Source organism: Artibeus jamaicensis, unplaced genomic scaffold, assembly GCF_021234435.1.
Source record: "Artibeus jamaicensis isolate MK-2021 breed Jamaican fruit bat unplaced genomic scaffold, CSHL_Jam_final contig_311, whole genome shotgun sequence".
In the NCBI taxonomy this organism is placed as follows: domain Eukaryota; kingdom Metazoa; phylum Chordata; class Mammalia; order Chiroptera; family Phyllostomidae; genus Artibeus; species Artibeus jamaicensis.
Genome location: NW_026521717.1, coordinates 10,177,694 through 10,203,092, shown reverse-complemented (window position 1 = coordinate 10,203,092; position 25,399 = coordinate 10,177,694). Strand labels below are relative to the sequence as shown.

General features: G+C 38.2%; 1 protein-coding gene across 5 annotated transcripts in view; it reads right to left on the bottom strand.

The window, feature by feature from the left end:
- The window catches only part of GLI3 (GLI family zinc finger 3), a 318,015-nt gene that overhangs the window by 204,806 nt on the left and 87,810 nt on the right, over nt 1–25,399 (bottom strand). For 4 of the 5 annotated variants that reach the window (XM_053662976.1, XM_037132127.2, XM_053662978.1 and 1 more), the window contains exon 3: nt 4,644–4,886. The exons of the other annotated variant lie outside the window; for it this stretch is intronic. In XM_053662976.1, the coding sequence (XP_053518951.1) occupies nt 4,644–4,886 (243 nt within the window). The remainder of the gene's footprint in view (nt 1–4,643; nt 4,887–25,399) is intronic. 5 annotated transcript variants of the gene reach the window in all.

The window sequence follows — 25,399 nt, the reverse complement described above, 5'->3', positions numbered from 1 at the left end:
ATGAATCATGTTTTCCAGGAGGAATTACTGCTTGGGAGAAGTTGAGGGCGGAAGAAAAGCAGTCTTCACATGACTATAAAATTGTGAAAGAGACCTGAAATTTTAGAAGAGGGGGCATCCTTCTCTCCCCTTTAACAAAACCAGCAGGGAACCTATAGGACATGACTAGTGAATCCAAGAAACTCCCCACAAAGAGCTCTGCAGGAACAGTTAGAAAACTCAACTCTTCACAGTTAAGACTATGACAGAAGACAATAAAACACGTTTCCTGTAACAAGGAACAAAACTTAAGTGTCACCCCTCGGGTACTGGAATACTTTAACTAACTATTATGTCACCTGCCTTGCAAGTTTATAAAAGAATAAATGCATGGCAATAAGTGAAAGCAGGGGATGATGGTGGTCTGAAATATCTGGCTACAGATGGAACAGAAGCAACATAAAACTTCTGAGAAATCCTTAGGCAGGAGATGGCGGTCCTAATCCTGACTAAAGTCGGCTCCCTCAAATCCGGCCCCTCCCAAGCTCTCCCCAATTATCAAGCGCTAGAGATCCTGCTGCAGTGAGAGGCACCACACCATGTCTGAGCCATGCAGCCTGAAAGTCTACTTTCTGGCCTTGATATATAGCCCATCCACAGTTCCCTTCATGAGAGAATAACCCCCAATGCTCCCACGAGGCGGATTTTATTCCAAACATATGTTGCAAATGTTTGAAGTACCCATTATCCCTGGGTTTTTTCTTTTTTTTAAGTCAAACCCACAAAACCTAAAATACTTTGAATCCTGCCTAACTGCAATTTGTGAAGATGCAACATTGTATACCCAAGTATAATAAAGTCTTGTGCAATAAAAATTTCACAGACATCCTTCTGAGGGGGAAAAAATGATTTTCCAGTCTTACAGGAAACCTGCCTACCCATTAGAAACACAAAGTATATATAGAAGCACAAATTAGGCATCTTGGAAAGTCTGCATTTTCCAACCACAAAGAAATAAAGGAATTGCTGTGAGTGCTCAGATACCCAGCTACACTGTGTTAGAAGAGTCTTTTCTCTCCCAAAGTCTGATGGAGCCGGCACAGGACTCAAAGGAAAAGGGAATGGCCTAGAAAGGTGTTTCTGAACCTTGAGTCCTGAAGGTCTGCAATGAACTTGTGTTACTGACAATGCTGGAGTACTGGGACAAAGTAAAAAAAAACAAAAAAAAAACCATGATCACCTTTTACATCTTTCTTTTAAATTATTGGTTTCAGAAAGATAGGGAGTGGGGAGGAGGGGGGAGAGAAAGAGAGAGAAAGAAAGAAGTATCGATTTATTGTTCCACTTACTTTTGCATTCATTGGCTGCTTCTTGTACGTGCCCCAATTAGAGATCAAACCCACAACACTGGTATATCGGGATGACGCTCTATCCAACTGAGCTACCTGACCAAGGTGAAATTCTACATTTCATTTTTAAAAGATGGTACTTTTCTCACATACTAAAAAACTCTCAAAAGATGTATCAACTTTAGCATCACATCAGTTATTAGCTTTATTGTATAATTCAAGCCAGACAAAATCTAACGGCTTTTATTATAAAGTACCTAAAAATACTTTTTATACTAGTAGAAGATTAAATAATCTAACAGGGTTCTAGAAAATATAAAGTCATATCCTATCTCACTCCTTGAAACTTAGTTTAGGACATCTTTAAGTTATTTATTTAGTTATAAATAAATAATATTGTACCTTTCATTTTACACATGTATTAAGTTTGTATTTGTTATATAAAACATTTTATGGTAAGAATTTAAAATGTTAACATTTCTCAAATTCATTTAAAAGTTTAAAAATTTCTTTACTTACAAAACGGGGAAAATTGTAGGCAATCCACTAAGATTCCATGAGAAAGGGCTATGCTGAGAAGGCCACAGAACAGAGTTCTGACCACACCAACACTTTTCCTAAGGCTGATAAACCTCCACTCCATCTCTGATAGAGACAATGACCTCAGGGAGGCAGGTCTGGCAGAGAAAGCCAGTCTACCCTGAACCAAATACAACTGCAACACTAAAAAAAATAACTTGGTTTGGAGAACATACTTATCAACTATAGATGAAGATGATGAAGATAATGATGAACAGAGAAGGAAGAGGGGGGAAATAGGAATAGAAGAGGAAGGAGTCGGAGGACAACAGCTACCATAATACTTTTGAGGTACTCACCATGAGTCCAAGATTTTATTAAATACTTTATTTGCACTGGCTCACTTAATTCTCAAGCGAACACCATGGGACAGGCAGTCATATATCACCCCCATTCAACAGTTAGAAAATGATTCTTAGAAGGGTCACCATACTTGGTGAAGGTCACATAGGCACTAAGGGACAAAGCTGGAACTTAAAATCAAATACTCTGATCGCTAAACCAATCTGTGTAATCTCTAGGACTCTTTGTCCACATTATATGAGAACTAAAGACATTTATTGAAGAAGATACAAGAAACATTGTACATAGGACAATGACGCCTCAGTCCCCTTCAAAGTGGGTACCTTGGGACTTCACACAGTTCTCCCAAATGCTATCCGTTGCTCCATCCTATTTTCCTAAATCACATCAATGGTTTGAAATCTTTTTTCCTTTCAAAAGTGATTTTAGAAGTCTGCCAAATCTGTACTGTAGTGGGGCTGAGTCACTTGGGTGATTTGATGTTTCACCAAAAAACTGTACACAAGACACGATGCACAAGCAGGTGTGTTGTGATGCAGCTGTCAGTTACCATTTGCCCACAGCTGCCACCTTCTGAATCATCCAAATAGTTTCCACAAAGGAATGTTCAAGCTTAATGCAAAATCTGATGCAGATTTGTTCCTCTACTTCCTCAGTCATTTTGAATGTTACAGCCACACAGTACACATGCTCACTCAAGGGGATCTACCACCCCCACTGATTAGTACAATGAAGTTGTCATTGTTCACACATGCTCATTCCTGTCCACTCTCCTTGGCTTTCAGGTTACATCAATGTCATGTAAACTGTTCTCATTATATTAACAGGAGTTGGACTTTTTCCACACAGACCTCATGTATGTAATGATATCATTTATTTATTTCCAATTTAGGGGCTATATTGGAATGGTGGGTCAAATAATATGTGCCATTTTGTAACAGACAACTTATATAGCTCATAAGTTGTCACGTAATTTTAACAGTGATTTGATCAACATTGTGAGAACAGCTAACCTATTAGTGCTATGCCCTCTAAACAGAGTGACAAATGATTTCTAACAGAGGCCAATAAATAAAAATACAATGTAGTAAACACAAATGTGCTCAGAGAAAAGCCCTATCAACACTATTTTAAACTCTCATTCCTAAAATAAAAGAAAATGAAGTAACCTTCTAACGATGGAAGTACAGAAACATGCATACCACATCTCATTTCTGCAGCTACGGAAGCAACACATTAACAGGACCGATACGTCCTTTCCAAGACTCTTTAAGGATCCATAAAACCTTTTCTTCCATACTTCTGACCACTTTTTAAAAAATTATCTCTCCACTTAAAAAAATAACACTATATTCCATCTTTACCAACAATATATTGGGGGGGCAGGCAATTGCTGAAACTTCGGGCTGTACGAGGCCCTTTGATCTGAGCCCTGATGAGGGACAATCACCCTCTGTTGCAGGCCAAGTAATGAAGAAATGGAATTAGCTTTTAGCTTGGGCACTTTTCTTGAGCAAGAAAACATGCACTAATCAGCTCCCCACAATAATCAGTCATCTGGCTAATGACCTTTTGCCTTAAAACACTAAAATTTCTGAATGATGTGGATAAAGGGAAACAAGAACCAGTCCCCTATTCTGGAGCTCAATGGATCATCTGGAACTGGAGCCAGGAAGGTTAAATAGCAAGTCTGTATCCTGGCAAAGTGATAAATCTGTAATAAAGAGCCACAAACTTTGGCACCTCAATATAAACTTCATTATTCTACAACAAAATTATATTTTTAACTAGAAAGAGGCCAGAAATAAACTCAACACATAATATTTTTCTTTATATTCTGCCTTTGCAGAAAACCATTATACATCTTTGTTCAGAGTCTTCATTGATTTCTTAAATGTTACTAAGTGTTGAAAAAGGAAGCTTCCAATGTTTCTGGTATACTGGTTAGAAAAAAAAAGTAGAGCATGTAGAAAAATCTTCCATGTTAAGCAATTTAGTACAAATTTGTTGAAATAGGTTTGTTCCTCCTCAAAAATTAAGCAAAATTTCATTAAAAATGGGAATTGCTGCTGTTAAAGATTTCAGCTAATGCAGCCCACTTTCATTACTCCCTCATCAACCAATTTTCCTCCTGCAGCACCTAGCTGGGTGAAGCAAATTGTGTTCCAGTTGCCAGGAAAGATCCATGTGAATGAGTCACAGATGGTCACCTTCCTGAAAGCCACCCCACTGAGGCCTGAAGTTACTTAGAGATAAAAGGAAATGCCTCTCCCTAAAAAGAATGCACACAAACCGAGAGAAAGAAGGTGGAAAGTAAATAAAACACTTATATAAACAAATGTAAACCAAATAATTCATAAAGCCCATGTGCACACACACATACAGAGACTCCCACAGCTCTGGAACTCATACTGTGAGGCAGGACCCACTTACGGTAGTGAGGTTCCACGTAACCGTTCCTGGGGTCCATGGCGAACACAGCCCCACGGTATGGGACAGAAGGCTCAGCCAGGTGCGGCAGAGACCCATGGATCTCCTTCTTGATCAGTGAGCCCCTCTCGTCACTAGATGTTGAAGGCTCCTCACTGATCTTGCTGAGCCCCTGGACACTCTGTGGCTGCATAGTAACTGCGTTTCTTCTCTCTCTGTGATAGGTCTGTCCAGGACTTTCATCCTCTAAAGAAAGAAGGAACATAAAAGCTCTGTGACCATTTAAGGAACAATTCAAAAATAGTCATCAATTAGGTCTCCCTCCAAAGAAGCAGCCATTTTCTCACTCTTGGCAACTTGGAAAGCTGCACCATGATGGGATGTTCTTCAGACAAAACTGCTTATGAATAAGGGTCCAAAGTAAAAATGGAAGGATGAAGGGGAACTGGAAATGAGCCAATTAAATTGAGAGGTAGTGAGAATCAGCAAGTAATCACAAGCTTACAGCTGAATCTGCTAGTGAGGCTCTTCTTCAGGGACTTGCCAGTGCCCCCTGCAGGTCCCACTGAGACTGGATGTTTTGCCAGCCTAGAGCTGTGGGTATGCAGGTTCCCCTCATCTGTCTGAGGAGGCTGGGCCTCTAGGATAACAGGAGCCTGGACAACTCACTGAGGCTCTGGGTGATCCTGGGGTTGAAGGGGCCTCTGTTCCTCAGTGGATGACCTGTTAGAAAGTAACCCAGAAGTTTCTGTGTTTAAGTTTTTTGTGTGATTTGTAACCCAATGAGAGATTTAACAAGGTGAAAAGTGGCACAGAAAACCCACTAGGTACAAAGGATAAAGTTGCCAATCATGGAATCCACCAGGGTCCCTTGCAAGACACTTCCTGATTTGGACCACAGCACAGAGCTTATAACTAAAAGGAAAAAGAAATAAGGGTAAAAGTTCAAGTGTGAGAAGACTCTGGGGGTAAGGAAGGCATCCATTATGCGGATATATATATACATGCTCTAGGTGGGGTCCAGGCATTGCTTCAAACATGTAAGAAACATTAACGTAATGACACTCCTCATATATTTGATACCCCAGCTCCCTAATACTTCTGGTTTCCTTTGATCTGTAAGAACTTTCCATCTATCCAATATGGTTCTCTGCAAATGGGATTAGATACCTTTCTACAATAGCAGATCAAAGAAACATGCACAAAATTAAACCAAAGTAGCAACTGAACCCACAACAAGTGAACTTATTCATCTAGTAGAATCATACACATAATGCAAAACTACATATGACAAACAAGCTCTGCGTTTAAACAACAGACTATCCTCTGAAAGATGTGCTGATGAAAAACAAAGTTGTTCAGGCACTGCTGAGACATCTAATCAGAAAATTCCTGATCTAAAAAACAAAACTATATTTGAGTATAAATAATAACATTATTGTACATTTTACATGGACAAATTTTTAACATATCTCAACATACAAACTTATCTTCAAAGTATTCCATAAACTGTGTATGTCTAGGTGAGAGCCCCTAAAAACCAGAGAAAGTATGCTTTAGTAGTTTCACAGTTGTTTGTACAAATTCAGAAAGAAGGATACCTCTAAACAGAGACAAGCATCAAAATACAAACTAATCACTATTGTTTTGTGTTGACTAATGACTTAAACTACCAAACTATCTAAGGCCAACAGTCTTTCTGCCTATGTCTAGGACTTTAAGAAATAAGCAACGAGTTTTTTTCAGGCTAGCAAATAACTTGGCAAAACAGTACAAACCATGACATACATTTTGGTTTTTAGTGAATTTGCTAACTACTACAGGTTAACTGTGAAACATTATTTTGTGCAGATCCTCACCCCAAACCTTGTAATTATGGGATTAATTAGGTCAAATACCTACTAAAAATAGTGTAATTTCACATTTTCACACATTGATCTTTACAAAAGCAATTCAAACCATGCTTTTGCTAATTTAAAAACAAACTACAGAAAAACCCTACATTTTTATTTTCCTTCTGATTAATATTTTTAGGCACTAGTCCACCCTTGTACTTCATTAGCAGTGAAGTTGCAAGCCATAGAATAAAGGCTTGCAATCACGTAAAAGCAAAAAGGTGTCAAAAACACTAAAACCCTTAGTTTTATTAAAATTTTATAATCAACAAATGGCCAAAGTCATATTTTCCCCTAATTTATGCCTGTATAAAACCTTTATTTCAACCTGAATGTGCAGCACTGAGGTGCAAATGCCATAGAAAGGACCTTCATTTGGAAAGCCAGCAAGCCCTTACCAGGAGGAGCTGAAACGTGTAATTACAATTCTCTGGGAAAGGTGAATAACCAAGCTCTACTAATCTCTTCCAGGTTTAAAACAGGATTCCCTTGATTTACTAGTCCTAGAAAAAATTAACTCTTCTTCTCTTACAACTGTATCACTAAACTGAGGCGTTTTTTTGAAGCCATGCCTTTATTATGAGCATTTGAATCCAACTTCATGAGTAACAATAATTTGGCAAGGTCTGTCCAGAATCCTCCCATCTTCCCCCACAGTCTCCTGGGAGAAGGAAGTTTGGGGCAGGGGCGGAAAAGGGCCATCTTTTTAGCTAAACCATTCTTTTTTTACAAGTACTTAACTTAAAAAATAAACTATTTTGTTAATGAGGGTTAAGCTAACATGAATATTAAAGTTATAAAAAGAAATAAGCAAAGTTCAAATACTTAATGGAAAAAATTAACAAATTCCCTTAGCGAAATAAAAAAAAAATGCAGGCAATTATTTTTTATGTGGAAACTTTCATCAGTCTTACAATGGTTAAGTCTACCACATTTTTACCTACCCTCCCTCCCCAAAACATTCCAGTAGACAAATATTTCATGAAGTTTACCACTTGCACTGAGTTTCTTCTGATGGGTATTGATGAAAACCTGACAGTAGACATGCTCCAGAATACAAACAGCTACAAGGCTTAAAAGCACATTCTCCCCAGTAAAACCTTCCAAGCAATATTTCTGCCTGCTCTTATAACTTCAGCAACCACATCAGCAAGACAAAAGACAAAAGCTGTCTAATCTTGTTCAGTTGAACCAAGTTGTTCAATAAAGTTTAAGAGTCACTGCAGACAGCTACGCCAGGCCAAATTATTGACAGAAACATACTGTCCACCATGGCAACAAGAAGTCCACTGCAAAAAATGTAAGCAAATGACCCACTGCTCCAGGAGCATCTGCCAATGTACTTTAACAGCCAAAGAGGAGGCAACTGTTCGGCTTCTTTATGTTAAACAGTCGCATGCTTATGGGTCACACCAAAATGTGCACTTCACTAAAAAGTTTCGGGAAAAAAAACTTCCTTTTTTCTTTGTATCTGTACTTCAGTGGAAGTTAATGAATTCCTGAAACAAATGGAGAGCTGCCCAAACTTCATATTTTAGAAACTGTTCCAGCTTTTACAAACTCATCCAAAGGCAACTGACATCAAGCTGGACATTCAAGTGCCATAAACTCTAAGAACTCCAAAGTTGCTTCATCTCACTGTTCAGACTGTTTACAATACCTATTAAAAGAAAGTAATCCTGTTGGGTGAAGCAGGACTAGAACACATACTCCTCCTGTGCACTGCTCACAAACTCCTAACAATTTCTCATTGTAACCCAGGAAACAAGTGTATATTCACCTAAGATTTGTATAAAAATAAAACCCTACACTGCATCACTAACTAGGAATACTTTTTGTCACCCTAAAAAATTAGCTGATTAGAAAGGAACTCATGGTAAAAGTGTTCACATTTTTTTAAATTAACTTCAATTTCAAGCAGTTCCCTTAAACCCCATTTTAACACCATTACTCTTTTCTTCCCCCAAGACATAGAAGTCAGAGTGTAAGAGAAGCAACAATACTTACAACTCAGTCCCCAGGTTCTGGCTGGCTACTTTCTGCAAACTTCTCTTGGTGGGCTTTCTCTAGTTGTGCAGACCCTCTAGGAACATTCTTGGTGTCTCCCTGCCTCCCTCTCCCCCTCCCAGGCAGTGATGCTCCCATCAGAGGAACTAAAAGTCATTGAAGCCATGCTAAATTTAACAAGCTCATTAGTATTCTTTCTGAGTGCTTCTGAGTGAACTCTCTCTATTCAAGCAGATCCCTCCAGGAGAAGGGTCAGGCGGCTAATCATTAAATCAAACTAATGTCACCCTATCACAATCAGGCGGAGAGAAGGAGGGTTTATTATTTCAGTTTATGCTAAATAAATGGTTTTACAAATGGTCCCCAAGCAAGGTCAACAACAGCTTCAATTACAAGGCAAACTTAACAAGAGATGCTATAAACCAAGTACTCTGTATTGACTTAAGATCAGGCTCAACTGCACATATTGCCACTAGCTGAGTAGTACAGGAATGCATATTGTAAAATAAAGGAAGGGGAGAGTTTCTTTCTTTGCCAGAATTTGCAACTGCACAGCAACTCCTCATTCACCTCTCTCCAACCAGCTAGCAGCTCAGCTCAATTCACCCCACACAAAGGCTGGAGCCTAGACCTCAATGGACCGAGTGAAACATGTTCAAAACTAGGCTCTCTATTGTGACTGAATTTCTTAACATCTTTTCAAAAAGCGGAGAATGCCTTGAGGCTAAAGGAAGAAACAGGCTAATGGTGAATTGGGAATTCTGAGCAAATTTCAGAGCCCTTTCCTCCTAGCTTTTGAGGTTGAAAGCAAGCTCTTTCCTTTCAAGTTTCAAAGTCCTCCTTCCTCCCGCAGTGTCACAGAAGGATTTGAAAAGAAGGTAATTGTGCTCACAGTCTCCCTGATCAGAGCTTACGTCCTATTTCTGGTATTTCGGAATACTTCTTGCAATAATAGTGCATATAGCTCAATCCTTTAACCGGCCTGCACTCTGCAATTGCTCATTAAATGAACAATTGCAAGTATAAAATGCCTTTTATGTTCAAGGTCTGGATATAAGATAAGCATTCTAGGACTCTAAATTTGGTTTACTAAGGAAACTTTCCATCATTAAATTACAAAACTGAAGTCAGAATACAGGGTTTCCCAGAAAAGTGGCACTCAGATTTTGGCGAGCCAATATGAAGGGAGAAGTGGGGGGGTATGTGCATCAAAATGTTAAGAAGTGGGGGATGGAGACTGGATACTCAGATTTCTAGCCAAATGGTATTCTAACAAGAAAATAATATTTTCCTGTTTAAGAAGGTCTGAGTTTGTGAAACCTACAAACTGAATGATAGAAAGTCATCTTCAAATACATTAAAACACAGGTCTGGGACTCAATCAATATGCAGATGACTATTCATGACCCTTCCCACACCAGCAAACATCACACCTGCTCCTTATAAAAAGAAGTATCTCTTTAGTACTATGAAAAGTGCCATTATTTATATCATCTCACTCCCTCACAACAACACATGGCTGTGGCAGGGCAAGGTGTTAAGTGCAGTTCCCAAATCAGAAATAAGTAGCCATGATCCCTACAAGTGGGTGATGCAAGAAGATGGGCACCCATGCCTTGCTGAAGGCACACAACCCTGTAAACAGGACATGAAGTCTGTTCCTGGACAGTTTTGGGGATGACACCTGAAATAGTTGTACACTCCCAGCCTCCACTACTATCACTACTACCACCAATAAAAAAAGAGTAATTACATTTTTATGCACATTTTCAAAACTCTGATACTCTCCCATTAAGTTTTGTCAACATACATCTACTCCTAGAAAGCACCCTGGAGAAATGACAAAGCTAGGGTGTGACAGGCAACCTCAAGGTCTTGGTACCACCCACACAGGTATGAGGACACTCATTTTGGCTGCACCATGCTCCACAGCACAATGAGGCTCGGACAACAGCTGTTGGGTGTTGCTGCAGTTCTTAATGCTCCCACAAGCCTGGAGCCCCACCTTCCTGTTGTAAGCAAGAAACAGAGCATCTTTTTTTCTGCTTTCCTTCCAGGAAATTGCCTCACTGTGGTCACAAAGAACATTATTTCATTTTTTTCCTATTATGCATTTGTTGCATCTTGTCAGCTTTTAATTCTTTGCTTACTTACATTTTGATACTCTTTGAAAAAAACCAATGGGACCCAAGTTCTCACTTCCAATTCATAATTTTCATGACTTTGAACAAAGAAAGATCACAAATGAAAAAAACAGAGGGGCCAAGAATTGTAGGATTCAAGTGGCAGAATCATTCTAGGAAGGAGGAATAAAGTCCCTATGGTTGTTAGAAGCAGAATTTTGCCCCTTTTCATCTAGATGGATGTTATTCCTAAACAGGGGCTGTTCCCAAGAATGTGTAGAGCTTGGCTTCCAAAGGGAGATATAGCAAACAATGCCTTCTCTAAGAACATTTCCAATGCCCTTAGGGTCAGACATCTCCCTTGTGCAGCTAACCATACATCTTCCATTGACAATGACTGATGACAGAGGGAGTGGTCTAGATGAATGTGGAAAGAGCCCTCTGCTTTCTCTGCAACCTTTAAACTACACTGTGGGTCCTACGACACCAGAGGGCTGCAGCAGGACCTGAAGCTTCAGAGAAATCCAAGTGTCAATCTTCAAAGATTATAGGGTGGCTCCCTCTACCTACTTTCATCAACCTAGAAGTCTGAAGGTGAAAGGAAAAAGAAAATGTCCTCCCTCCATCAGTCTAATGAGTATCTTAGTTATTTTTAACACTTCTAGAGTTCTTTTTTGCCAAAATAGTCTAGACTAACATCCCACCAGTCCTTCAACAGAAACCATTTGCTTCCAAAAAGTAGGTTAGTGCTCAATCCAAGGCTAATTTCTCACTGTCACTCCCCACTACTCAGTTGTAAACAGAGCTCCATTCAACTTCGAAAGGGGTTCTCTGGGACAGAAGAGAATAGGCAGAGAAAGCAAGATGAGAGTTTAGATAAACTAAAATGAAAAACCCCAAAGGGCAGTAATCCCCTCCCCCTCCCCCCACAGCAGCAGAGAGCTGTGATGTATGGTATGCAGAGCAAGCAGACTTCTGCCTTTTAAAAAAGACAGTACAATGAGGGCTCCACTCCTTGCCCTTTTGGAAAATTAAAACAACTGATAACACTATCAACTTGTCTGAGGCCTCACTAGGCAAGCCCTGTGGCCCACATAGGTTCCATTTACTTCTCTTGTGCCTCAGAACCCTTACAAATCAGACGTCTATAACCCTGTCCAATACCACTGCCACCCCTGAAGTGATGGTTCAGGGCACTGATAACATAAACATCAAAGAATTAATGTGACTTGGTCAGACATTACCCAACACACTAGCACATTTAAGTCCAAGCACAAACCCAACAGTACTAACCAACTTTCAAAATCCCAGGCAGAAAGCACTAGCCAAGTCCTAACTATACCTGGGAAAAGGGAAAAAAAATTGAAACAGGACCCTGAGGGTCCCTGCAGCTTCTCCTATAAAAGGGAGAAGACAGTCCTTATTCTCTATGAGCGTGGGAAAAAACCCTGAATTAAGAATTCTAAAATGTCATGTACCTTGTTTTAGCCTACTATTAGTTACTAGTTGCTGCTTACACAGAGTGAGTTAATTAGTGACATCAAAGGTAATACAATAAATTCTCAAGAGGGCCAATTTTTTCTTCCTTCTGATTAATAGAGCATTTATGCCTATCTGTGAGTAACAACCTGATGAACATTTAGGTATTAGAAATTTCTTTGTAAACTCAGTTGCGGTCTTTTATAAACCAAGAATGAAAAGTCTCTCTTCCTTATTTTGCATATACAGACATGAGCAGTTAAGACTGTACAATGAGATCAATAGCCAACAGTTTAACAGAAACAATAAAATGCCTGTTCACGGGCCAGTATCCAGGTTGCTGCTGCCCACTACATCCTCCAATGGGATCTACCTGGAGATCTACCCCAACCCAAGATCAGTGGGAGGACTCAGAGCCTACTCTTCCTTTCTTCAAAGATTGACAGGAATAAATCTCCGTGTGTAACAGCTTCCTCTGGCATCACTTTCAAAAGGTGGTTCCCAGGTTCACAACCCTCCCCTCAACAACAAAGTCCCATTACCTAATCTTTCTGCCATTTTTTAAATTGCAGGAATGAACACAAACCTAGCTGGCTTCATCTGGTGTGTTTATGTTGCACGTTTTTTTTTTTTGTTTTTAGAAGACTGTGTAATGAGGAAACCCAAGCAGAGAGCAGTATTATATTTTTAAAAAGTTTTGATGACCATGCTTAAGCCTTCGCCCATGTGGCTCAGTTGGTTGGGCATCATCCTACAAAGCAGAGGGTCACAGGTTCAATTCCCAGTCGGAGCACATGCCTGGGTTATGGGTTCAGTCCCCAGCCTGGAAGTGTGCAGAGAGCAATCAATCAATGTTTCTCTCTTGCATTGATGTTTTTCTCCCTCTAAAATTCCCTTCTCTCTAAAAATAAATAAATAAAATCTTAAAAATAAATAAGTACATACATATATATACATACATACATAGCATGTTTACTGCATTGCAGAAACACCCTTGGAGTACATTTAAATATCAAGAATACCATTATTATACCTACTGAGCTGGAATCTGACCCCCACCACGATAAGATTAGGGATTGTGAACAGGGCTCACAACTGCTGACTCAGCTCTGGGCAAGGACAGGTGCTTCCTGGTTAGGTGGTGATCCCTCTCGTCGCCACTCACTTTGACCTACAAAATGTGCTTTTGAGAAAACCAAATGACAACACAGTTTGATTCTTCACAACTTTAACGTAGGTAAGGCATGAGATTAACTTCTTCTAGTTACTTAGTGGCAAAAGCATGCAACTTTCTAAGAGAGTTACACATAATGGTTCAAATACTATCTACAAGTGAAGCAGGAAGGGCCACAAAAGGTAACCTCCCCCAAAAGCCATTCTTCATGGTCCCAGCCAAGATAGGATGCTTTTGGTACTCCAGCTGCTCTCCTCTCCTCCTGCCAACTATGCAGGACAGAAACCAACTACCCATCCTCCCCTGCAGTGAGACTGGGAACCAGGACACAGCCAGACCTTTCTTTTGGCCTTGTTCCAGCTTTGCAGGCAGTTAGGAGAACCTAATGTCCCAACACCAAAGGATATATTGTTATTTTCGAGAAGTCCCAGTAAAAGTAATTAAGGAAACAAAAGGTCAAATTCATCTACCTTTCTAAAATACAAGCAATTTTAGACTCACTCATTTTCCTACCAATCTCTTTTTTCAAAAGCCTGCCAACGCAAATTTGTTAACCATATACCAATTAATGACAGATAACATTCAGCTACTATGAGACAGGAAGGGCTTCACTTGTTTTGTTTACTCTTTACTGTCACTTAATCAGAAAGGCACTGCCATTATGCTCATTTGCCAGATAATAAAACTTGGGCACAGAAAAGCTAACTTACTTTCCCAAGTTACCCAGGTGGTTCACAGACAGAGTCTGAAAGCCCAGATAATCACAACTCTAAAGCCCACATTGAAATTTTTGGCTATCTGAACACCCTACTCAATGACAAAAAATATAAAATAAATCTGAATTTGAATTTTGGTCAGTGCCCTAAAGCACAGGTCTGCAAACTTCACAAGTACTCCTCCACTCTGCTGCTGTAGAATGAAAGGAGCCACAGGCAGAATGTCAACCAATGAGCACAGCTGTGTTCCAATATACCTCTATTTATGGACACTAGAATTTGAATTTCATATAATTTTCATGTCACATTTTAAAATGTAAAGAACCATTCTTAGTAAGTTGTACAATAACCAGTAGCAAACTGTAAAATAATATTAAGTGTTAGAGAAGACAGAGTCACCTCCTCAGACTACTGAAGTATTTCCATAATTGACTAGATATATCAAATGATTCTATTTCCAGGATATACCTTAAAGAAAAAAATTAGCAAAGATATTAATCTATATTCAATGATATTCATCAAATTGTTATTTTTAATAAGGAAAACAAGTTACCAAAATAAACATCCATTACTTATTATATGATAAAATAGTCATTAAATAGAGTTCACTAAGGATTTCAATTAACATAGGAAAGAATTTTTACTGAGTGCCAAGTACTGTTCTAAGGCCTTACATGCCAATCCTATGAGCTAAGTGCAATTATGATCCTCATTATATAGATACAAAAAGTACTTGTCCAAGCAAACACAGCCTGAAAGTGACAGAGCCTGGACTAGAATCCACTGTCCCCTCACTACAGCAAATTTTTTAAGGATCTAAATTTTTGGAGAAAGAGAAGTTGGGAAGGAGAAAAATATGTAATTATTTTTATATAAAATCATTAAGTTTAAAATAAACACTTTAGGAAAATATACCAAAATAGCATGAAAATGTATTTTTTAATCCTCATCCTAGGATATGTTTCATTGATTTAGAGAGAGAGGATGAGAGACAGAGAGAAACATCAGCCAGTTGCCTCCCATGCACAACCCAACTGAGGATCAAAACCATATCCTAAGTATGTGCCCTAAACAGAAATCAAACCCACAACCTTTTGGTAACAGGATAGATAATGGTCCAACTAACTCAGCCACCCATCCAGGGCAGCACGAAAATATTTTTATGGGTTAATTTTCTTTATGTTTCTATATTTCCCAATTAGTTTAGATTGCAGGAACAGCTGATTTATTTTACCTTTATTTTTAATTCTCTCATATGTCTGACTTTTACAATAATTCTCTGGAAAAGTCCAAATTTCATATACAGAAATTAAAAAATTATTTCACAAACTTATCTCCTGAAGTCGTTTTAAATTATTTATCCCACCATTAGAAAGTAAAAGTACGTGGTAGGCTATTTTTACCAATATTAGTAATGCCTAGCATTGATATTGGGCTTTATGGAGATTTCAGTAAATATTCTTACTGAAAAGTCAAATGATAAGTTTAACTATTTTGTATCTATGCTTCCCAAACAAATAGCAAAATTCCCTAACCTCTTTACCCACAAGACTTAGTAACTCAGCGTTCGCCAGGCCATCCCTCAAAGGTTTCAGAGGGAGACTGCAGTAGAAAATAGTGACTACCATGGTTATTGCTCATAGGTGTTGAGCACTTACTAAATTAAATGCCAGGCTACGTGCTACATGCTCCATGTATATTAATCCAAATGAATGCTCAGGAGCCTATCAGGTATACATTATCATCATCGCAGTTATTCAGGTAAATAATTCAGAAAAAATTTAAGCAACCTGCTTCAACTCATACTTCAAGTAAGTAAGTGCCCAGATCAGCACACCTTTCTCATCTATTGTAAATTATTTATAATCCCTGCAAAGTATCTTCTGTAAAGTGTCTGAAAGCCCACAGAACACTGATTTGCTTGTCGCTTTATTGTTAAAATTTTTCTACCTCTTCCTATAAAGGTTATTGGGAAAGGATACTTAAAAGTGTAATCAAATGAACTTCAGTGTAAACTTCAATCCACAGTTATGAAACATGGTTTAGAAAGCTCTCTGAATTTCTTATTCTGCTTCAGTTCTTGATACTGCCAAGTTTGGATCTCGGACAAGTTTAGACTCCTGCAGTATAAACGGCAAATCTCACACTCGAGCTGATTATTTTTCCCCACTCCTCACCCAAACCCTTCTCTTCCACAACCTGTTATCTTTCCATAGTCCTTGCAGGTTCTGAATACCCATTTTACAAAGGATATTTAACATTATTTTCTGAGACACTGGGTTGGAGCTTTAGATGGAAGAAGCAATCTGAGTGTTTGGTTTGTGTTCATCTTAACTATAGTTCCAACAATTAAAGCCATACATAGTTTATTGAAACGGGCATATGTCCAATAGTTAAATAAGCATATAGAGAAAGGGAGAAAACTTGCTCTCAGGCTGACCAGAGGATACTCCCCTTCCACAGACTGGAAAGGAATGAGTCAATAAAATCTGTGTCACACCAAGAGAAAACCTTTCTCCCCAACAAAAGATGACTAAGAAATTTTAGCAAATGTAACATTTTTTTAAATCAAGAACAAAACCAGAAAACCAGACTACTTCTTAAAATGCACTATTAGGAACTGTAACTGTTCCTAAAAGTGCCAGATATATTTCCATCCATGCAATATTAAAACTAACAAGCATCTTCCAATTTCTTTTAACAATTGGGTATGCAATAAAAATACGGCAGTGCTTCAATTTTGCCAAAAGAGCTAAAGCAGAAAGCACCAAAATAAATAAATAATAAATGTATATGGGCCACTTATCAAAAATAAAATCATTTAATTCAACCTTTTACAAGAGGTGCACACAGCATTTTGAAAGCAAAAATTCTCTTAATGCAAATCTCCACTAAAAATCACTGCCGGGGCTAGAACAGAACAGGATGTTATTTTTCAATTTATTTTTTAATGTTTGGGTAGTAATGACATCACCTCCATCACATTTAATAAGGCAGCATGGTATAATAAAAAGGAGTTTGAAAATCTAAGTTCCAGACTTGTCTCTAACACATAGTCAGTGTCTGATCCAGGGTAACTGAAGGTATATCAGATTTTAAGTTGCCTCATATAGCAAGGGTATGATAAAGTTTGCCCCTCTTACCTCACAGGATTTTCTGAGGGTTAAATAAAATAGTATTATGAAAAGGATCTTTTTTGAGGGGTAGGGGAGAGGAATGGGGAGAAGGCGGGACAACTGTAACTGAACAACAATAAAAAGAAGCATATCAATAAACCTTAAAAAAGGGATCTTTTTGTATAAACAGTGGTACTTTCAAATGCCAGGTACTACCACAAAGCACCATGGTGGGGTACAAGTGCTCTGGGCCAGGAGTTGGAAGGCAAGTTTCCAGGCCTGACCCTGTCGCTATGTTGATTCAATCTTAGGCAAAGTCATAGACTTTCTCTAGCCTGCTGCTCCCCCTTGTGTAAAATGAGACATCACCTATGTATTCCACTACAGTTCTCACAGATGTCCTAGGAAAAGATGGGATGATGTAGAAAAGTGCTCTGATACCTTTAAAGGAGTAAAACAGTGTACATGTTCAACAAGAACCAGGCCAGGCAGCTTAGAAGAAAATAATAACTGTTTCACAGCCACAAAAAGGATCCAAGTTAATGGCCTATAATTACAACTGGTCATTTCTTTCACCCGCTTTTTTATTTTGGGTGAGGCTCATAATGAAATTTTTCAGATACGTATGCTCCCATGAAATATGCACTGAAAATATCAATTGCTCTCTACTTCATTTTCTACAATGACTCAAGATACTTGAATCTTCCCAAGAAACCCATTTTATGTTTCTCCATAAACATTTACTATAAAAAAGATTAAGCAAATTCTGTTAGGGTGATTACTGGCAAACTACCACCACTGCCTGTTTTTGTACAAGAATGAATTTTACATTTTTAGTGGTTGAAAAATTACCAAAATAAGAATATTTCATGAATTATGAAAAGCATATAAAATTCAAATTTCAGTGTTCATAAATAAAGTTTTATTGGAACACAGCCAGGCTGATTCATTTTATACTGTCTGTGGCTGCTTTCACACTACAAGAGAGAAGAGGGTTGAACAGAGATAAAGACCAAATGGCCTAGGTAACTCCTAAAATATTTACTAGCTGTAAATATTTATACAAAAAAGAGTACCATCCTCAACTTACCTATCCCAGAGCATGAAACAATAAAGCATACCTGGGAAAAATATACAAAAAATAAGGCAGCACAATTTTCAAGGTACTTAGTATTGGTGCTTCCAATATCACCACACTTTAGGGATAAAAAAAGGCTTAGAGAAATGAACTTTCCTACAGTTTCAAGTCAGTAAATAGGGTGTCAAACCATTTCCCTATAAGTTAAAACCTGACAATTTATGTGGTGAAAAAAAGAAGATTTTTTTGGCTTTTTTCATAATCCTAAAGGTAGAAAACATTTACTAAGTGTTTCCCCTCTAAATGTGCTAACCACTAGGATAAATAATAAATTTTAAATATAAAATCTGATTGATTCCAGCCAAGATGGAGGCATAGGTACATATACTTTACCTCCTTGCACAATCAAAGAAGGATAACAACAAATTTAAAAACAAAAAATAACCAGAAGTGCCAGAAAATTGAACTGTATGGAAGTATGACAACCAAGGACTTAAAGAAGAAACATTCATTCAGACTGGTAGGAGGGGTGGAGAGGAGGAACAACAAGACTGCAGCTGGAGGAACTAGCGGGTGAGGCGGCCACCTGAAGATCAGGCAGTCTCACATATGCATGTGGACAACCCAGGAGGAACAACAGGGGAGTGAGACAGACTGAAACCCAGGGTTCCAGCATGAGGAAATAAAGCCTCAAAACCTCTGGCTGTAAAAATCTTTGTGGGTTGCTGTGGTGGTAGAAAAACCCAGACTCACAGGAGAATTTGTTGGAGAGATCCACAAGGTCCTAGAATATACACAAACCCACCCACCCAAGGAATTAGCACCAGAAGAACTCAATTTGCTTGTGGGTAGCAGGGAAAGTGACTGAAGCAAGGGACATTGTACCATCTCTGACCCCTCCCTCACATACAGCACCACGATACAGTAATGTAAGTTGCCCCACCCTGGCAATACCTAAGTCTCTGCCCCTTACAACATACTAGGAGCACAGGAACAAACAAACAAACAAAAAAACATGGCCCAAATGAAAGAAAAGATCAAAGATCCAAAATTGAAATAAGTGATAATAAAGAGATAGCCAACCTATCAGATGTGGAGTTCAAAACACTGGTAATCAGGATGCTCACAAAAACGGTTGAGTATGGTCACAAAATTCAGGAAAAAGTAAAGACTATGAAAAGTGAATTAAAGGAAAATATACAGGGAACCAACAGTGAAGGGAAGGAAACAGACTGAAATCAATGATTTGGACCAGAAGGAAGAAATAAACATTCAACCATCCTAGAATTAAGAAACAAGAATTCAGAAATATGAGAGGCTGAGGAACCTCCAGGACAACTTTCAACATTCCAACATCTGAATCATAGGAGTGCCAAAAGGAGAAAAGGAAGAGCAAGAAATGGAAAACTTATTACAACAAATAATAAAGGAAAATTTCACCAATCCAGCAAAGGAAATAGACTTCCAGGAAGTCCAGGAAGCTCAAAGAGTCCCTAAGAAGTTGGACCCAAGGAAGTACACACCAAGGCACATCATAATTACAGTACCCAAGCTGAAACATAAGGAGAGAATCTTAAAAGCAGCAAGAGAAAAGCAGAGAGTTACCTACAAAGGAGTTCCCATAAGACTATCAGCTGATTTCTCAAGAGAAACCTTACCTGCACGGGGCTGGAAAGAGGTATTCAAAATCATGAAAGGCAAGGACCTGCATCCAAGCTTACTCTATCCAGCAAAGCTATCATTTAGAATGGAGGGTCAGATAAAGTGCTTCCCAGATAAGGTCAAGGTAAATGGGTTCATCATCACTAAGCCCTTATTATATGAAATATTTAAAGGACTTATTTAAGAAAAAGAAGACCAAAACTATGAATTGTAAAATGACAACAAATTCACAACTATTAACAACTGAACCTAAAAAAAAAAATTAAGCAAACAACTAGAACAGGATTAGAACCACAGAAATGGAGATCACCTGTAGGGTTATCAGTGGGGGTGGGGAATGGGGTAAAAGATACAGGGAATAAGAAGCATAAATTTTTTAGGTACAAAATAGACAGGGAAAGGTTAAGAACAATATAGGAAATGGGGAAGCCAAAGAACTTATATGTAACAACACATGAACATAAATTAAGGAGTGAATGATGGTGGGAGGGATGTATGCAGTAGAAGAGAATAAAGGGGAGAAAAAAATGGGACAACTATGAAAGCATTATCGATAAAATATATATATTTAAATATAAATAAATAAATATAAAATCTGAGATGCATATTATTAAAGGTCTGTCTTCTTATCCAGCTTTGGCTGTATTTCCAATTGTTTGGGTTCTTTGTTGAATAATAGTCATAAAACAAACAAGTACATGCACTTTAAAAGTGCCATTCTCTCTGGAAGTTGAAGGTGACAGAGGCCATTTCCCATAGAGCAAGTTATTCAATACACTGTTTTTAAAATACAAAGGAAAGTGTCCTCTGTTGAGCCAGACAGAATCCCAAATGTTCAGTTTTTAAAAGATAGGATGAACTGGACTTGTATGTCCTTTTATTAATAGGGCTGCAAGTACAACGTTTCAAGAATTCCTGTTTCCAACAAATTGGGGAATCTACTGGCCAAACATAGTCAGGTTCCAAGAGAGTATTTCTGCACCTTGTATGAAAGATTGGGCTCAGAAGAATAGGTTAGCTGAGTCAACACAGAATGCAAACTGGCCCAGGTCATCCAGTCTCCACACTTGGTTCACATGGATGTAACCATGTGAACCAAGCACAAAGTCCCAGCACAAAACCTGACTTTCTGAGAGGAGTAAAAACAAAATGGAAAAGGGCTAATGCCATTCTGGACTTTATGACAGATTTTTCTAGATGTGAGAGGCTGATCAACCCTAACCTAACCCCTTGAAGATGCATTCAATTCAACAGCACAGTATTAGTAACTGAGGGCAGCTATATGGTGTTTTTTTTGTTTGTTTTTGAGCTTTTCTTTCTTTTTAATTGACATATTATTGGCATATATAGAAATTCCTATTTCTTAATAGGAAATTTAAGTTTGTTGCCAAGCCATTCAGATATTAAAATTCTTCCATTCTCACTCATCTTATCATCCAGTCCAGTTCTTTTAAAGCCCTCAAGAAGAGCTGGAGAAGACAGTAAACAAAACACATAATCCAAGCAATTTTATTGTGCTTGACGATTTTATTAATTCTATTGTGTCTCATTAATCTATTCCATAATTTATAGGAGGAAAAGTTCTCATATGGTCCACATAGCAAAAGTAACAGCCCTCTCTAAAAAATGACAGCATTTCATAGTTCATTCAGCAGACTATTAGCAATCATTGAGACTTCATGCCTTGCTTCTCTTAAATAAGTTGCCTCAAAGCAATGAGTGAAGGAAGCTCATCCTTGTTTGTCTTCCTTTTTATGCATTATTGGCTCTGGACTCCTGGAGAGAAAGAAGTAAACACTCTTTTCTGTTTTTGACCTATTTTCAAATCTATACCACAAACCTGTCTTCTTGTCAAATAATAGTATTTGCAAATTGGGGATCTTCCATCCAACCATCGATTTTTTGCAATCCTAACCTCTTTTGGTAATATTCAGGCCATACTCTTCCGGGCCAATGGTGTCATAAATTATTTAGAATAAAACCAAGACAGGCATTTATCTCTATGTGTTTCCTTTCATTCTACTCTTCCTTCCTCCACCCATATTAAAGAGTATTCTTCCAGCTCACCTCTGACTGTCACACCCCTCCCAACGCCACTCATCCCCATCATCAACTCATCTGTGCCCTGTAGCTGCCCCTCTACATTCAACTTTTCTCCGGTTAAGTCTTTGTTAGTCCCAACACTGCCTCCCCCATCCAATACACTAAGTTTCTTCTGTATACATCAGAACCACTGAACAAATCCAGGAATTGTCATTTGCCCAAGTTAATGGCCTCTTCTCTGTACTGGTGCTTCAACAGTTTTCCACCCATTTTACTCAAATAACCTTTAGCAGTAACTGTCTTTTTCTGTCATTTAAATTTAAATAGCTCCAAAAGTGCATAAACAGACCTTTGTAAATTTGTTTACCTTTTTAATGGCGCTATCAAGATAAAATTCTTTATGGTGTAAAAAAATCAAAAAGTGTAAAAATATAAATTTTGATTTAATAACACAAGCAAAAAAATCACTAAAACAATCCTGTACCCCTTCACTATACAGATAAGTTTTGGAAGGTAGGTTTTAATATAGTTGTATAGTTTCATGTTTAAATTCATTTAAGGAATCTAAAAAAAGGTTTAGTTTTTATGTAATGAACCTCTACCTTCTAGGGGCAGTTTTATTAGTGTAGGAGAAAGAAATAATGAAACGATGAAGGAATAAAACCTATTTAATAGATTGCACTCCTTGGCAGGTATACAAATATGTGGAAAAACTTTGGCTTTAGAGTAACCCAAAAGTTTTAGTAAAATACTTCCGTATCCAATGTAAACTGTCTTGTTATGCTCCTATTTGAAGGTCGTATGAGTTCAAATAATTTACAAACATATCAGGATTTTTCCGGGGGCTGGGTTAGGAAGATTTTTATTTAATTATTTTTTAAAAAAATATCCCCCTCAGAAATACATATTCCTGAATCAAAATATGGGGCCATTTTTCCATATGAGCACTGAAAAATGAGAACAAGTCACAAATTCGCTTAATTTTACTACTTAAGTCACAAAGATATAAGTGTGCCAAACAATTTATCAAGTCATTAAATGAAAATATAATGCTGGTGCATTTGGGTTTCTCATTCCTCACTTGAGCCATTCCTTGGCCTTGTCTCATTGAAAACTACTCACTGGGAATAATCAAGTCCTGAACTTCTGTGCTTTGCTGGGCTGACCACAGAAGGAAACATGCACACACACACACAAAAGCCCCGTAACAGTGAACTAGTAGATTCTGTAAAGTCACTGAGCATCATAACATTCAATAAAAATGCAGAACCCAGTCTAGCAAAGAAGCTTCAAACCACAGAGAAAAACACAAAACACTGGGAAATAAATACCTTGCAAATTTTAAAATTGCATATTTCAGCAGTGCAAAGGCAAATTCTTCATTGGAGTACCGAAAACTGAAGCAATGTTAACAGTTCAGTGTTTGTTGCTCCATTGCCTAACAATCTTCTAGAAGCACATGTCATCTCTCATTTCCCAAACCTTCCATGAAGGCCTACTGCTTGGCCTGAGTAAAGGCTGAGTGAGAAGAATCATCATCACCCCTTTTCTTTCCCATCCTCTGAGGTTGCTCTAATCCTACCCAATACCTATGAGAGGATTTCTCATACTTTTAGCTGTTTATTTACATGCCTCCACCAATGAATCTTGTTAGTTGTGGCATCTCTAGGCCTAGTATAACACAGACTCTAGAGAATTATCCTATGGATGAATAAATAATTGAATGACTAGAGTGGGACCTGCAGGTACAGTCTGATAGTGATGGCAAGTTTCCTGCCACTACTGTTCCCAGGGCAGAGGCAGCAGCACCTATCTGATCAGGATCAAGTCCCAAAGAAGAGAACATGGGGGTATCTGTGTGGGGCCTGGCAGTGAGGCCTAGCAATGGGGCCCCAAGAAACAAGAATCCAGAAATACAAGCACAGGTCCAAACAGGTGACAGGTAATAAACAAGGGACAGAGGAAAGTCGCTTATGGCAGCCTTTTGCAAAAGTGGCTTCTGATTCTTTATGTTTCCATTCACTACTGCCAGATTATTAATTAAGAACATTATCCTTCTATTCATCAACTTAATGCTAGTGTCCTTTAATAGCAGATATAACATTAAGGACAATAAAGCAATGAGAATAAGCAAATAGATAAAGGGAAAGGAAAATGGACAAGAGCTACTACTACACCACAGATTTCCTCTCCCCCAGCAATTCAGAGTTTCTCCTGTTCAGTAGGATGATATGTTTCATGTGCTCAATTCTCACCTCACGGGAATTGCTGTGGAAATTAATATTTAGCCTATGTATATGAGCAAAGTACAAAGTGATTCACAGTTTACAGAAATACCAATAAAATTAGGAATGTACCAGCAAATATCTGGCCCTCCTTGACTCCTCGATACAATGAACTGTCAAGTTAGATGCGTTTTGGAACGTATTAGTAACTTAAATAAATGTATACACACTGGATGGATTGAAAAATAAAAATGTAAGAATTTAGCCTTTTCCTTACATACATAAGTCGGGGAGGGGGGAGAGAATAGTAACCCTGCCAATTCCTCACACGGGTAAGGCATTTTTATGTTGCACGTGGATTTTTTTTTAACGCTCAGCTTTTCATCTTTATTCTGGTGAGGGCTACATTTGCCACAGGCTGATAAGTGAATGTGGCAGAACTTCAAAACTCATGTCAGCCAAAGAATCTAGAGAGGAAAAAAAATCAGACACAAAGCTGCTAAAAGGCAACTATAATTTTTTTAATGCCTTTTATTTAATTCTACCAAAAGATCACACAGCAGTGTGATCCAGATCTGATACATCTCTGAACGTCAACTGTCGTACACACACAGCCTTAATCCAATTTCTTACCCTAAATATGTGGTTTTCATTAAACTAGTAAACCTAAGGGGGTTGCTTGTATAACCACTAAGTTAATAAACTCTTTAAGATAATTTGAACCTTCAATTTACTAGGATGAATCAAGAACTGATAAAGAAAAAAATAGGATGTAAAATGTAATTCTTCCTGTGATAGCCCAGCCTGAAGACAACAATCATTATCTACAATTTAAATCAGTACTCAATACCTTGTTAAGAGAACTTTGTTACTCTCATCCTTACTGAAAGTAACACCAAGACAAAACAAAAACGGTCACTACAGGTCCTTGCTCTTCTTCACTTTGCTCAAGAGGTATAGTGAAGAGGTCAGAAGGACAATATGGGCATATGAAATTATGTTATTAAAGTGTCAGTTCTATTTCCATCACCAAAAGTACCAAAAACACAAACTAGAGTATTTTTACCTTCACTATTTGCAACCAAAACTTCGAAACTGTAAGTGTCCGTTACCGGTAGGAAGAATTCATAAATTGTGGCATATTCATGCAATGCATATCACACAGCAAGGAGAGTAAATGCCTACAATTATACAAAATGTGGATAATTCTTTCAAACAGAATGTAGAGAAAAAGAGATGAA